The 15,479-nt window shown below is 37.0% G+C and overlaps 1 protein-coding gene across 1 annotated transcript in view; it reads right to left on the bottom strand.

Moving 5' to 3' along the window:
• Positions 1 to 15,479, bottom strand: part of FLT3 (fms related receptor tyrosine kinase 3) — a 78,012-nt gene that overhangs the window by 47,354 nt on the left and 15,179 nt on the right. Inside the window, exon 2 of the mRNA XM_046664717.1 lies at positions 4,763 to 4,884. Within this exon, the coding sequence (XP_046520673.1) occupies positions 4,763 to 4,884 (122 nt within the window). The remainder of the gene's footprint in view (positions 1 to 4,762; positions 4,885 to 15,479) is intronic.

Below are 15,479 nucleotides of genomic sequence, written 5' to 3'. Positions count from 1 at the left end.
AGAAAATATTTGCAATATACTACAAGAAAATATTTGCAATCTATATTACAGGCAAAGAGTTAATATCCTTAATATATATTCTTTTAGATTGAGGGACACAGGACCAAAACACTGTAGAAACATGGGAAAAAGAAATGAATAGGCAATTGACAAAAAAAGATATCAAGAATGGCACTCAAATATATGAGAAAATATTCAAACTCAGTTATAATTAGAAAAACATAAAACAACACTGAGATATCTCTTCTTATCTTTCAACTGGCAAAATTTTAAAGTATAACAACACACTTTGTTGGTGAGGCTGGGAGGAAACAGCTACTCGCATACATTGCTAGTGAATACAAACTGGTGCAACCCTTCTTGAGGGGAATCTGGCAACATCTGATAAAACTACATATGCACTCACCCTTGGAGCTGGGAATCCCAATTCAAGGACTATACCTCCAACAATTAATTGCAGCATCATTTGTAATTGCAAAATATTGAAACCACCTAAAGGCTCCTGCACAGGAGAATGGTTGAACAAACTATGGTACATCCACACAATGGAGTACTATGCAGCTGTAAAGAAGAATGAGGACAATCTCTATGAACTGATTTGGAGTGATTTCCTGGATATGCTGTCAAGTGAAGAAAGCTAAGTGCAAAAAGTATCTACTTTCAATTGTGGTACACTTCATGTGAGAAAGAAGTGGGTTAAGAAAATACACATGAGGGCCGGCCCAGTGGTGCAGTGGTTAAGTTGCACATTCTGCTTCTTGGCGGCCTGGGGTTCACCGGTTCGGATCCCGGGTGTGGACATGGCACCGCTTGGCACGCCATGCTGTGGTAGGCATCCCACATGTAAAGCAGAGGAAGATGGGCACGGATATTAGCTCAGGGCCAGGCTTCCTCAGCAAAAAGAGGAGGACTGACAGTAGTTAGCTCAGGGCTAATCTTCCTCAAAAAAAAAAAAGAAAGAAAAAGAAAATACACATGAATCTGCTCATTTTTGCACAAGAAATACAAGAATAATATCAAAAATTTAAAGGGACTGGTTAATTATAGGAGGTAAGTGGGAAAAGGATGGAAACTTGGTAGCAGGGATGAGGAGGGAGTGATACTTTTTTGACTGTATCTTTTTATATAGCTTTGGCTTTTAGGACCATAATCATAGGACACACTCAAAAACTAAATAATTAATTGGGACTGGCCCAGTGGCGTAGTGGTTAAGTTCATGCACCCCACTTTGGCAGCCCAGGGTACACAAGTTCAGATCCTGGGTTTGCACCTACCACTCCTCATCAAGCCATGCTGTGGCAGCATGCCACATAAAATAGAGGAAGACTGGCACAGATCTTGGCTCAGTGACAATATTCCTTAAGCAAAAGGAAGATTGGCAACAGATGTCAGCTCAGGGCTAATCTTCCTCATGAAAAAACAAACAAGAATTAATTAATTAAAACTAAGATATGGGGGAAACTCAAAATGGACTACAAACCAAATGAACTTAATTGTGTTACAAATAAATAACCTAACCATAGTGAAAGGAGTGGGAAAGAAAAGAACTAACCTAAGTAGCTTTGGAAAATAATACTTTGGATACTATAAGGCTAAAGATAAAAAGAATTGCATGCAAATACTGTACTCTAGTTAGTAAATCTTTTTCTCACTGGGATATGGGTTAGCAATTCTGAAACTAGTTTATTTATGGACTAAGATGAATAAATAAGTGAGTTACTATAGATATTGAAAGCCAGATTTCTTACCATCAGAGAGAGAAGCACAAGTAAGGAAAGAGAGAAAGCTACAATGAACACTTTCATGCTGAATTGAAATCAGAATTATCAGCATGAACTTATGGTGATGATAGATGATAGATAGATAGATGGATTATAGATATAGAGATGAGAGAGAGAGATAAATACAGTGGAGGGGTTGGTTAGTAAACATGAATACATTTCCTAGCTCTGCCTGCTGAAATGGCTTAGAAGAAATGGCATCCCAGTGGCAACAAGCACACTCAAGCCCTCAGATCTTGGTTTCTAAATGCTATTCTCCAAGAAACCAGTGTTCCATGGATAAGTGGTTAACTCCAAGGCTGAGGAAGGAAAAATACAAAACCACCTATGATGTAGTGCCAGAAAGTAAGGAAGTGCTTGAAAAAAGATAGGGACATGCTGAAAGGACCCTGGAGCTGACCTGAAGCAGCTCCCAATGGCCACAGCTGGAAAAATTTGAGCAACAAAATAAAAATGATAGTTTTGGGTTATAACCCATAGAATAAAATAAATAGCTATGAGTCCATACTGATATAAATAAATAACTGAATAAATAAATAAAATGGAGAGAAGGGATAGCTCTTCCTCACAGAGAATTCCAATTAATAAATGTAGAGGGAATCAGGGAAAAATAAAATCACCATTAGGCAAACACCGTAGTAACGATTGTTGAAGGTAAGATCTGCCAATGGATGCTAAAATCAGTTAGCTGAAAATTGGAGGAGAAACAGGATATTTGCATCTCCCCCCAAACACTTGTTAATTACAAAGGAAAAATAGTAACTTTGCAGAGGAGAAACCCAGCACACGCTATCTTAATCTTCAAATAGAAATGACAGATGATGGAAATATTCAGATTTTAAACAATAATTAAGTGGATTGTGAAAACAGTAAAACCATCTTGTTTTGGTTCAGGATATACTGGTAATATAACTAAAGATGTAGTTGCTTGTTTATTAGAGTTACATTGACAAGTTTAGTCTACTCCAGAGTGCTTCGTTATTCACAACAGCCCTGAACTATAGGATTTCTAGAAAGATGTCTCATTGGAGAACTGTGAACTATAGAAGAAATAAAAACCAATTTTTTAAAAAGCTACTGACAACCTAACAACCCACTTTACACTGAAGTGGGAAAATATCCAAAAGGAGTAGCTTCAACTTCAGGAAGGTGAAGGCATGCTACGAAGACAGCTCACACGTGTAGCGTTAGGATTCGTTTGCGTTGTCTGTTTCATGCTGTTTAAGAACTGCTGGTTGGGGTTGGCCCCCTGGCTGAGTGCTTGAGTTCGCGAGCTCTGCTTTGGCGGCCCAGGGGTTCACTGGTTCGGATCCTGGGTGCGGACATGGCACCGCTCATCAGGCCATGCTGAGGTGGTGTCCCACATGCCACAACTAGAAGGACTCACAACTAAAATATACAACTATGTACTGGGGGAATTTGGGGATAAAAGCAGAAAAAAAAAGATTGGCAACAGTTGTTAGCGCAGGTGCCAGTCTTTAAAAAAAAAAAGAACTGCTTGGTCTTAATACAATCCTGAATATCACATAAGAAAATAATTCATACTACATGAAAAAGTAATGCAGGGCTCAATGCTAGGAAGCGAGGCCAATCTTCAGTAACTTTTTTAAGATTGTGTTTTATAAGAAAACACTTAAAGGCGTGCAGTTATTTTCTTACATTGAAAAGATGCTAAAAGTTTAAAACATATTAGCAAATAATACTAAAATTTTTTGTCCACACTGAAATACTGTGTAAGCAAAATGCCTTAATTATTAATAAGCCAACGTGTTATGATACCAATATCTGTTAAAAAATTAAAACCAACCATGCTTCTGGCATAAAAAAAATCACGTATTAAATTGAAGTTTTATATTCATGTAGAATATTGTTATTAAAACCTATTTCACACTGTTTTTAAATGTTGAGAATATTTTCAATATCTCTGATTTTTTTTTGGGGGGGGGCGCTGGTCCAAGGCACCGTGTCATGTGTTTATGTATTATACTTAGTAAAAGAAAACAGAATGACTATATATTTGTACAAATCCTAAACTGGAAACGTCCACAGAATTGGCTAATTTATGTTTACTTTTTGTTGTATGTAGACTTCTAATATTTTCAGTTCTCTATCATTTAAGTTTCCTGTATTTGAGTAAATAGCTAGGTTCTGTTAGATGAGTAGCATGAAGGAGAAGAGTAAAGAAAAACAAGTTGGAACTCGAAGGAGTTAGAGGCAGATTTGGGAGCAATTTGTATGTCAGTTTAAGTAATGGGAAGTCACTGTAGGTTCCAAGCCAGGCAGTAAAGGATGTAGCTGTGCCTCGGGAAGAATAGTCAGGCAGCCCTATGTGAGATGAACTTATGATATTATTGTGATTATGAACTAGTTAATGAGGGCTTGAACTAGGGAAGTGGCAGTGAGACTAGAGAATATAAGGTGATTACATGAGAACTATTAAAGGTGAAATTGACAAGACTTGGTAACTGACCGAGTATGAAAACAAGGGAGAGGAAGTAGTCCAAAATGACACTGAGATGTGGCTTTCAAGCCTGGGAACTAGACAGGGCCATAAATAGAAATTAATTCCTGCAAGAATAGGAGCAGGTTTGGGGAAATAGAAATGAAATAAATTACATAGGTGTATTTCAATGAGCAAATGGAAAATCTATTTATCTATATCCAGGAAGCAGTTGGAAGTTAGAGACTCAGGTTTGAGAGAGAAGGCTGGATTCTCTTGAAGGAGAAAGGGAAACTCTGTTACTTATTCATGCTGAGTACCAGTGTCCTTCCTGAATCCAAACCCAAAGAGAACATGACTCTTGATGGAATGGCGTGCCAGGTAGCAAGGGGTATAAAGGCCCGTCTGCACCAGATATGAGGACATAATATACTTAAATACAGAAAAAGAAAAGCCCACATTGCCATGGTAGGTCTCAGTAGCTTACACAGTATGGTCTCTAGAGAAAATAGCTAAAGTTGTAATTTTAATATTACTTTACCGTGGGATATGATGATGATATCCCCACTGAGGAGTCATTGTTCTTGTGATTGATTAAAACGCACTTGATCACAGGCAGATCTTGATTTGTAATAGTCTCAAATATCATTGTTGAAAAAACAACTGTAAAACAAAACAAAGACAATGATGTTGATACATGTACACCTTAAAAAGGAAATATGGATTCATCTTACAACAAAACAAAGTGTAATCAAGGAAAAGTGGCCGACAGGAAAGTATGTGGGAAATATAATTTCAAAAAAGGCAAGTCTTACTATAAGTCAGGAGCAGAAATACTTAGAGCAGTGCTGTCCAATAGAACATTCTGCAGTGATGGAAATATTCGTAATCTGTGCTGTCCAGTACAGTAGTCATTAGCTACACGTGGCTATTAAGTGTTTGAAATGAGGCTGGTGCATCTGAGAAACTGATTATTTGTATACAGGCCACTTTTTCTTCTTTATGGATGCCTGTACAATCTTTTCTTTGTGCACTAAAATTTTCAAAATTATGTGTAGTGTTGAGAGTCTATTTTCATCCACTGTGCCGGATATTCAATTCGTCTTTTCAATCTGGAAACTCATGTTTTTCTCTTTGGAGAAGTTTTCTTGACTTATTTGATTCCTTCTCTCTCCTTCACTTTGTGTTCTCCTATTTTTTGGATGTTTTTCCTAAATGACTGATGATGCTTGACAGTCTGCTCATATATAACATAAAAATGAAACATGACATGTTCATCGTAAGCTCTGTGCACATGGTTTGACCTGCTGCCCGATCTTCTCTGTATGGTTGTCTTTAGGTTTTCTCACGAGCTGGTCAGATTCCCCAGAGAAGAGTTTTGTCACTCTTGGCTGCTGCCCATGTTCTGGGAGCTGGTGCTGGCAATTTACACTCTTCTGGGTATAAGATTTCCCCAAAATTCCCGCAGTGGAAACCATGCTGCTTCTCAGCTTTCTCAACGTCCACCTTATGATTCTCCTTTCTTCATGTGCTTTATAGCTCTCAAAATTTTATTTTCTCCCCTCCATCATCTTTGTCCGTATATGTTTATGTCTTTAAAAACATTATTTTACTGTCATTTTAGTGCACTATTGGTAGACAGGAGGTAAATGGCTATGTTCAACCATTTTTGTATCTTGTAATCTGCTTAAAAATCTCAGCATTGCACCTATGGGAACCACACAGTAAGACACATTCACTGGTTTGTTTTAACTGTCTTTCTTATTTTATTCTTTATTAAAGAAGCCACACTATACCAATACAAGTGGAACTATAAGTGAAAATTCATTCTAAATCCTGACACCCTAACAAATAAACCATTTTCATTTCTCTAGAACCTTTCCCATCTGTAAACATAGTTTTCAACTAATTGTATTGACAGAGTAGAAATCACGTTATATTTTATATTCTGATTTTTTTTTGGTTGAGGAAGACCAGCCCTGAGCTGACATCTGTTGTCAATCTTCCTCTTTTTGCTTGAGGAAGATTGTTGCTGAGCTAACATCTGTGCCAATCTTCCTCTGTTTTGTATATGGGATGCTGCCACAGCACGGCTTGATGAGGGGTATGTAGGCCCATACCCCGGATCCGAACCCGAGAAGCCCAGCTGCCAAAGTAGAGTGGGTGAACTTAACCACTATGCTGCTGGGCCAGCCCCTATTCTGATTTTGAGCATAATACCTCATAAGCATTTCTTATGATACTACATATAATTGTTTTGCATTCTTTTTGTGGACATAACAAAAATGACCTAATCATTCCCTTGCTATTACACATTTTATATTTTTTCCCCTGCCATTTAAAATACTTCACACTGAGCCTTTCATTTTTAAAATATTATTTCCTTAGTATAAATTTCTGGAAGTGGAATTAGTGGATCAAAGAATATAAACATATTTAAAAGGTTTTTGATATGATTGTCATTTCGTTTTGCAGAGATGCTATACCATTTTATGTCACCACGTGTAGGGTGAGAATGTAATAATTTTACTACAACCTCATCAGCATTTAGTTATTACGTATTTTTTATTTTCCTTAACATAGCCCCCAGTCTTCTAAAGGAAACTAAATGAGCACAACTGCAAGGGCAAGGGAAGAGAAAAACAAGTAAGATTAAAGAGAATTTAAGAACCTTTCCTGCCCTATTCCCTAATGGTTTTTTCTCCCTACTCTTTTTTTAAAGTTTTACTCAGTATAATTAACGTAGCATAGGTTTAACATATTTAAAGTACATCATTTGATAAGTTTTGACATAAAGACATATATATCTGTAAAACCAACACCACTGTCAAGATAGTGAATTTATCCATCACCCCCAAAAGTTTCCACATGCCCCTTGGCAATCCCTCCTTCCTGGCTGCCCCACTCCTGCATGCCAAGCAACCTCTGATCTCCTTGCTGTCACTATAGATTAGTTTGAAGTTTCTAGAATTCCATACAAGTGGAATCATACAGTATGAACTTTTTCTTTTTTTGTCCAGCTTCTTTCATTGTATTTTTTCTTTTTGTGAACTTCATCCACATTACAGTATATATCAGTAGTTCACTCCTTTTAATTGCTCAGTAGCAGTCTATTATACAGATGTAACACAATATTTTAATTCATTCGTCTGTTAACAGAATTTGGATTGTTTCTACTTTGGGGCTCTTACAAATAAAGCTGCTTTGAACATTTGTATTCAGGTCTTGGTAGGGACATATGCTTTCATTTTTCTTGAGTAAATACCAAGGAGTGGAACACCTAGGTCATAAGGGAGGTGTCTGTGTAACTTTTTACGAAAGTGCCAAATTGTTCTCCAAAGAGGTTGTATAATTTTATATTCCTATTGTCAGTGTATGGGAATTCCAGCTGTGCCACATCCTCACCAACACTTGGTATGATGAGAATTTTTAATTTTAGCCATTCTAATAGGTGTATTATATCTCACTGTGGTTTTAATTTGCATTTTCCTACTAATGATGTTGAGTATCCTTTCAGATGCTATTTGACATCCTGTATATTCGTCGGTACTGTGTCTGTTCATATCTTTTGCCCCAAACAAGTCTTTTTAAATTGAGTTGTTTCTTTTCTTTTCTTTTCTTGCTGGGAATGAGCTGGAGATGAGCTGACATCTCCCTTTTTTTTTTCTCCCCAAAGCCCAATTACATAGTTGTATATTCTAGTTGAAAGTCCTTCTAGTTCTTCCACGTGAGCCACCACCACAGCATGGCTATTGACAGACAAGTGGTGTGATTCCATGCCCAGGAACCACACATGGTCCCCTAAAGAGGAGCACCCCAAACTTTAACCACTAGGCCATCAGGCTGGTTCTTGTTTATTTTCTTATTATTAAGTTTTGAGAGTTTTTTCCCCTGAGTTTTACTGAGATGTGGTCAACATATAATATTGTATAAAGTTAAGGTATACAACATAATGATTTGATATATGTAGATATTGAAACTTGATTACCAAAATAAGTTTAGCTAACATTCATCACCTCACAAAGTCACAAATTTTTTTCTTGTGATGAGAACTTTTAAGATCTGCTCTCTAAGCAACTTTCAAATATACAATAGAGTACTGGTAACTATAGTCACCGTATTGTACATCATATCCGCAGAACTTATTTATCTTTTCACTGGAAGTTTGCACCTTTTGACTACCTTCACCCACTTCTCCCACCTGCTACCCCTACCTCTGGCATCCAGCAATGTCTTCTCTGTTTCTATGAGTTCATTTTTCTCAGATTCCACATATAAGTGAGATCATAAAGTATTTGTCTTTCTCTATCTGACATTTCACTTAGCATAATGCCCTCAAGGTCCATCCATGTTGTCACAAATGGCAGGATTTCTTTCTTTTTTTATGGCTGAAAAATATTCCATTGTATATACACACATCACATTTTCTTTATCCATTCATCCATTAATGAACACTCAAGTTGTTTCCATGTCTTGACTACCAGAAGTAATGCTGCAATGAATACAGGTGTGTAGATATCTCAAGATGGTGATTTTGTTGCCTTCAGATATATACCCAGAAGTAGAATTGCTAGATCATATGGTAGTTCTATTTTTAGTTTTTTGAGGAACTGCTATACTGTTTTCCATAGCAGCTGCATCAGTTTACATTCCCACCAACAGCACACGAGAGTTCCCTTTTCTCCACATCCTCGCCAAAACTTGTTTCTTGTCTTTTTGATAATAGGTGTGAGGTAATATCTCATTGTGGTTTTGATTTTCATTTCCCTAATGATTAGTGATGTTGAGCATCTTTTCATTACCTGTTGGCAATTTGTGTGTCTTCTTTGGAAAAACGCTTATTCACTTCCTCTCTCCATTTTTTAAACTGGATCGTTTTTTTTTTCTACTGAGTTGTTTAAGTTCTTTATATATTTTGGATATTAATCCCTTATCAGATATATGATTTGCGAATGTTTTCTCCCATTTTGTAAGTTACCTTTTCATTTTGCTGATGGTTTCCTTTGCTATGGAAAAGCTTTGTAGTTTGATGTAATCCCACTTGTTTATTTTTGCTCTTGTTGCCTTTGTTTTTGATGTCAAAAACCAAAAAAGACCAATGTGAAGGAGCTTATCCCCTATCTTTTCTTCTAGGATTTTTATGGTTTCAGGTCTTACATTCAAATCTTTAACTCATTTTGAGTCTATTTTTGTGTATGGTGTAAAATGGGGGTCCAGTTTCATTCTTTTGCATGTGGCTGTCCAGTTTTCCCAACACCATTTATTGAAGAGACTATCATTTCCCCATTGTATAAACTTAACCACTTTGTCATAAATTAACCATAGGTGCATGGGTTTATTGCTGGGCTCTCTATTCTGTTGCACTGACCTATGTGTCTGTTTTTATGCCAATATCTTACTGTTTTGATTACTGTAGCTTTGTAATACTGTTTAAAATCAGGAAGTGTGATATCTCCCATTTAGTTCTTCTTTCTCAATATTACTTTGGCTATTTAGGGTCTTTTGTGGTTCTGTATAAATTTTAGAATTGTTTTTTCTATTTCTGTGAAAAAATGTCATTGGAATTTTGATAGAGATTGCATTGAATCTGTAGATTGCCTTGATAGTATGGATATTTTAATAATATTAATTCTTCCAGTCCATGAGCACAGAAATTCCATTTATTTGAGTCTTAGTCAATTACTTTCATGAATGTCTTATACTTTTCACTATACAGATTTTTTTCACCTCCTTGGTTATATTTATTCGCACCTATTTTATTCTTTGTGTGTGTGTGTGTGTGTGTGTGTGTATGAGGAACATTGGCCCTGAGCTAACATCTTTTGCCAATATTCCTCTATTTTGTATGTGGGATGCCACCACAGCATGGTTTGATGAGCAGTGTGTAGGTCCATGCCTGAGATCTGAACCTGTGAACCCCAGGCTGCCAAAGCAGAGCACACGAACTTAACGACTATGCTACTGAGCCTGCCCTGGTATTTTATTCTTTGTGATTCAATTGTAAATGGGATTGTTTTCTAAATTTCTCTGATAGTTTGTTGTTAGTGTAGAGAACTACGACTAATTTTTGTATATTGATTTTATATCCCACAACTTTATTGAATTTGTTGATTAGTTCTAACAGTTTTTTGGTGGAGTCTTTAGGGTTTTCTATGTATAATGTCATGTCACCTGCAAATAGAGTCAGTTTTACTTCTTTCTTTCTAATTTGGATGCCTTTTACTTCTTTTTCTTGCCTAATTGCTCTGGCTAGGACTTCCAGTACTATGTTGAATAAAAGTGGCAATAGTGGGCATCCTTATCTTGTTCCTAATCTTAGAAAAAAAGCTCTCAGCTTTTCACCATTGAATATGATGTTAGCTATGGGCTTGTCACACATGGCCTTTATTATGTTGAAGTACATTCCCTCTATAATCATTTTGTTGAAAGCTTTTTATCATAAATGGATATTGAATTTTGTCAAATGCTTTTTCTGCATCTATTGAGATGATCATATGATTTTTATCCTTCATTTTGTTAATGTTGTATGTCACATTAATTGATTTGTGGATGTTGAACCATCCTTGCATCCCTGGAATAAATCCCACTTGATCATAGTGTATGATCCTTTTAATATATTGTTGAATTTAGATTGCTGATATTTTGTTGAGGATTTTTGCATCTATGTTCATCAAGGATATTGGCCCTGATAATTTTCTTTTCTTGTGGTGTCCCTGTCGAGTTTTAATATCAGGGTAATGCTGGCCTCATAAAACAAGTCTGGAAGCATTCCTTCCTCTTATATTTTTTGGAAGACTTTGAGAAGGATTAGCATTAATTCTTCTTTAAATGTCTGGTAGAATTCAATAGAGAAGCCATCTGATCCCTGGATTTTCTTTGTTGGGAGATTTTTCATTACTGATTCAATTTCCTTATTAGTAATTCAGTTCAAGTTTTCTGTTTCTTCATGATTCAGTCTTGGAAGGTTGTATGATATTAGAAGGTTATCCATTTCTTCTAGGTTGTCCAATTTGTTGCCATATAATTCTTCAGAGAAGTCTCTTATGATCTTTTGTATTTCTGTGGTATCAGTCATAATGTCTCCTTTTGCATTTCTAATTTTATTTGAGTCCTCTCTCTTTTTATTGATAAGTCTAGTCAAAGGCTTGTCTATTTTGTTTGTCTTTTCAAAAAACCACTTCTTAGTCTCATTGATCTTTTATATTGTTTTTTTAGCCTCTATTTCATTTATTTCTACTGATCTTTGTTATTTCCTTCCTTCTGCTAACTTTGAGCTTAGGCTTTTTTTCTGGTATAGTTATGTATTTGAGCTCTTTACTTTTTCTTATTACAGATATTTATTGCTATGAACGTTCTTCTTAGAACTGCTTTTGCTGCTTCCTCTAAGTTTTAGTATGCTGTATTTCCATTTTCATTTGTCTCGAGATACTTTTTATTTCTCTTTTGATTTCCTTTTTGATCCATTGGTTGTTCAGTACCACGTTGTACCTTCACATATTTTTGAACTTTCCACTTTCCTTCTTGTAATTGATTTCCATTTTTATACCATTGTGGACAGAAAAGATGCTTGATATGATTGCAATTGTCTTAAGTCTTATTAAGACTTGCTTTGTGTCCTCATGAATAATCTATCCTGGAGAATGTTCCATGTGAGCTTGAGAAGAACGTGTATTCCACTACTGTTAGATGGAATGTTCTGTAAATGCCTCTTAAGTCCACTAGGTCTAACATGTAGTTTAAGTCCAATGTTTCCTTATTGATTTTATGTCTGGGTGATCTATCCTTTGTTGAAAGTGGGGTATTGAGGTCCCCTACTATTATTGTATTGTTGTCTATTTCTCCCTTCAAGTCTGTTAATTTTCACTTTGTATATTTAGGTGCTCCTATGTTTGGTGCATGAATATTTACAAATGTTGGATCCTCTTATTGGATGACCCCTTCATCATTATATAATGTTCTTGTCTCTTATTACGGTCTTTAACTTAAAGTCTATTTTGTCTGTTATAAGTGTAGCTACCCCTGCTTTCTTTTGGCTTCTATTTGCATGGAATATCTTTTTCCATGCCTTTACTTTCAGTCTGTGTGTGTCCTTAAAGCTGAGTGAGTCTCTTGTAGGCAGAATATAGTTGGGTCTCGGTTTTTCATCCATTTAGTCACTCTATGTCTTTTGATTGGAAAATATACTTCATTTATATTTAAAGTAATTATTCACAGGTATAGGCTTATTATTGCCATTTTGTTAATTGTTTTCTGGCTATTTTGTAATTCCTATGATCTTTTCTTCTTCTCTTTGTCAATTTGATAATTTTCTATAATGTATGAAAAGACTCCTTTCTCTTTACCTTTTTTATTGTTTATAGGTTTTTGCTTTGTGCTTACTGAGGCTTATAAAAAAATCTTATGTTTATTACAATACATTTTAAGCTAAAAACAACTTAAGTTCAAATTCATACTAAAGCTCTACATTTTTCTTCTCCCACACACACATTTTATGATTTTGAAGTAACAATTTACATTTTTTTATCTTGTGTATCCATTAATAAACTATTGTACTTATAGTTATTTTTACTACTTTTGTCTTTTACTCTTCACACTACATTTATAAATGATTTAACCACCACCATTACAGTGTTAAAATATTCTGAATTTAACTATATATTTACTTTTACCAGTGAGATTTATATATTCATATGTTTTCCTGTTACTAGTTAGTGTCCTTTTGTTTCAGCTTAAAGAAGTCCCTTCAGCATTTCTTATAAAGCCAGTCTAGTGGTAATGAACTCTTTCAGTGTTTGCTCATCTAGAAAACTCTTTATCTCTCTTTCAATTCTGTTCTTCATCTCCAGCATTTCTGTTTGTTGTTTTTAGAGATTCACTCTCTTTTGTGAAGAATTCCTTCTGCTCATTGATTTTATTCCTGAGTTAACTGAACTGTCTGTGTCTTCTTGTAACTAGTTGAGTTTCTTTAAGACAACTATTTGGAATTCTCTGTCTTTTAGACTGTAAATTTCTGTGACTTCAGGATTGGTTTCTTGAGACTTGTCATTTTCCTCCTTCTCTGGAGTATTAACAGTATTTCTTCATGGAGTTTGATGGAGTGGATGTTTGCTGGTGCATAGTGGTAGTATCTGGTCACAGATTCCCCTGCCACCATTGGTTGAGGGGGGAAGGAGCTGTGTTTTCTGACCCTACCAAGTCCGATGGAAGTTGTGCCCATCTGTTGGAAGTTGTGCTGACAGGGTCTATCTGCATTTGCCTGTTGGCCACCACTGCTTCATACACACAGATGCAGGTGCTCTGGCAGAGAGCTGCTGCCCTGGCTGGCTGGCCAAGCTGGTGTGCCAGGTGGGAAGGGAGAGGCGCTTTCTTTTGTGTGTGTGATCCTGTGTGATCCTGCTCTGTATTCACTGGCAGCCTACCTGGGCAGCTCGGCTTGGTGGGGGTCCCCTCCTGGTGTCTGAGTCATCTTGGCGTGGAGCGTTCCCATGGGCTGGGAAGCAACTCCGAGAGCGAAAGTATTCCCATTGAGGCCTGACTGTTCCCTCGTCTCCCCTCAGAGTCCTGTGCCAACTGCTGTGAGAGGTCCTGTGCCCTAGATAACTGCCGCTGGGGAGAGGGAGGAAACCCACTTACCTCTTTCCACTGCTTCCTGGGGATCCAGACCCCCACCTTCATATGTATGGCTGCATGGATCTCTCAAACATCCTATTGTGCTGTATGAATTTAGTCTGTTGGTTAATAATGTCCTTTTCATCATATCTTACAGGGGAGAGACTAAGGGAACAGCTCACTCTGACATGATGCTGACGTCACCTCTCTCTTTCAATTCTGAAGAACAGTTTGCCAGGTAGAATACTCTTGGTTAGTAGTTTTCTCTTTCAGCACTTTAAATATATGTCACTCCCTTCTGACCTGCAAAGTTTCTGTTGAAAAATTTGTTGATAGCAATATAGAAATTTCCTTGTATGTAATAAGTTGTTTTTCTCTTGCTGCTTTTAATTTTTCTCTTTGTCTTTAACTCTTGACAGTTTAATTATAATGAAGCTTGGTGTAGGTCTCTTTGGATTCTTCTTATTTGGAACTCTCTGAACTTCCTGGATCTGGATGTCCATTTCTTTCCCCAGGTTAGGGAATTTTTCAGTCATTATGTCTTTTAATAAGCTTTCTGCCCCTTTGTCTTTCTCTTCTCCTTCTGGGACACCTATAATGCAAATATTGGTCTGCTTGATGGTGTCCCATAAGTCCCCTATGATATCTTCACTCTTTTTCATTTTTTTTTCTTTTTGTCCCTCTGATTGGATCAATTCCACTGCTTTGTCTTTAAGTTCAATGACTCTTTCTTCCACTTCACCTAGTCTTTTGTTGAACCCCTCTTTTGACTTTTTCAGTACAATTACCATCTTCTTCAACTTGGTGATTTCTCCTTAGTACTTTCTTCAGTCTTCTATCTCTTTGTTGAAATTCTCAGTTTATTCATTCATTGCTCTCCTGACCTCAGTGAGCATCTTTCTGACCATTATTTTGATTTTTTTTTCTTTTTTTGGTGAGGAAGATTGGCCTGGAGCTAACACCTGTTGCCAATCTTCCTCATTTTGCTTGAGGAAGATTGTCCCTGAGCTAACATCTGCACCCATATTCCTCTATTTTGTATGTGGGGTGCCACCACAGCATGGCTTGATGAGCAGTGTGTAGGTCTGCAACGATGATCTGAACTCATGAACCCCGGGTCAGCAAAGCACAGCACATGAACTTAACCACTATGCTACTGGGCTGGTCCCTACAGGTAAATCACTTAACTTTGATTAATTAACATGGTTTTTCCCCCTCCTTCTTCCCAAAGTTCCCCCCCACCACCACCAAGTGCATCATTGTATATTCTAGTTATGAGTGTCTCTGGTTGTGCTATGTGGGATGCCGCCTCAGCATGGCCTGATGATCAATGCCATGTCCGCGCCCAGGATCCAAACTGGCAAAACCCTGGGCTGCTGAAGTGGAGCGCACAAACTTAACCACTTGGCCACAGGGCCAGACCAATAATTAAGGTTTGATTTTGGAGTTTTCTTTTGTTCTTTTGTTTGGAACATATTCCTTTGTTTCTCCATTCTCCTTGACTTTCTGTGTTGGTTTCTGTGCATTAGATAAAACAGCCACCTCTCCCAGTCTTCACAGAGTGGTCTCATGTAGGAGATGAATCTTATTGTTCAGCCCAGGCTCAGGTCTTGGCTATCTCTCAAACCTTTGAGATTGCCCAAGCCATT

The sequence above is a fragment of the Equus quagga genome, chromosome 6 (genome assembly GCF_021613505.1).
Source record: "Equus quagga isolate Etosha38 chromosome 6, UCLA_HA_Equagga_1.0, whole genome shotgun sequence".
Lineage (NCBI taxonomy): Eukaryota > Metazoa > Chordata > Mammalia > Perissodactyla > Equidae > Equus > Equus quagga.
The sequence above is the reverse complement of the archived record's forward strand: the minus strand, read 5'-3'. Positions and strand labels throughout refer to the sequence as shown.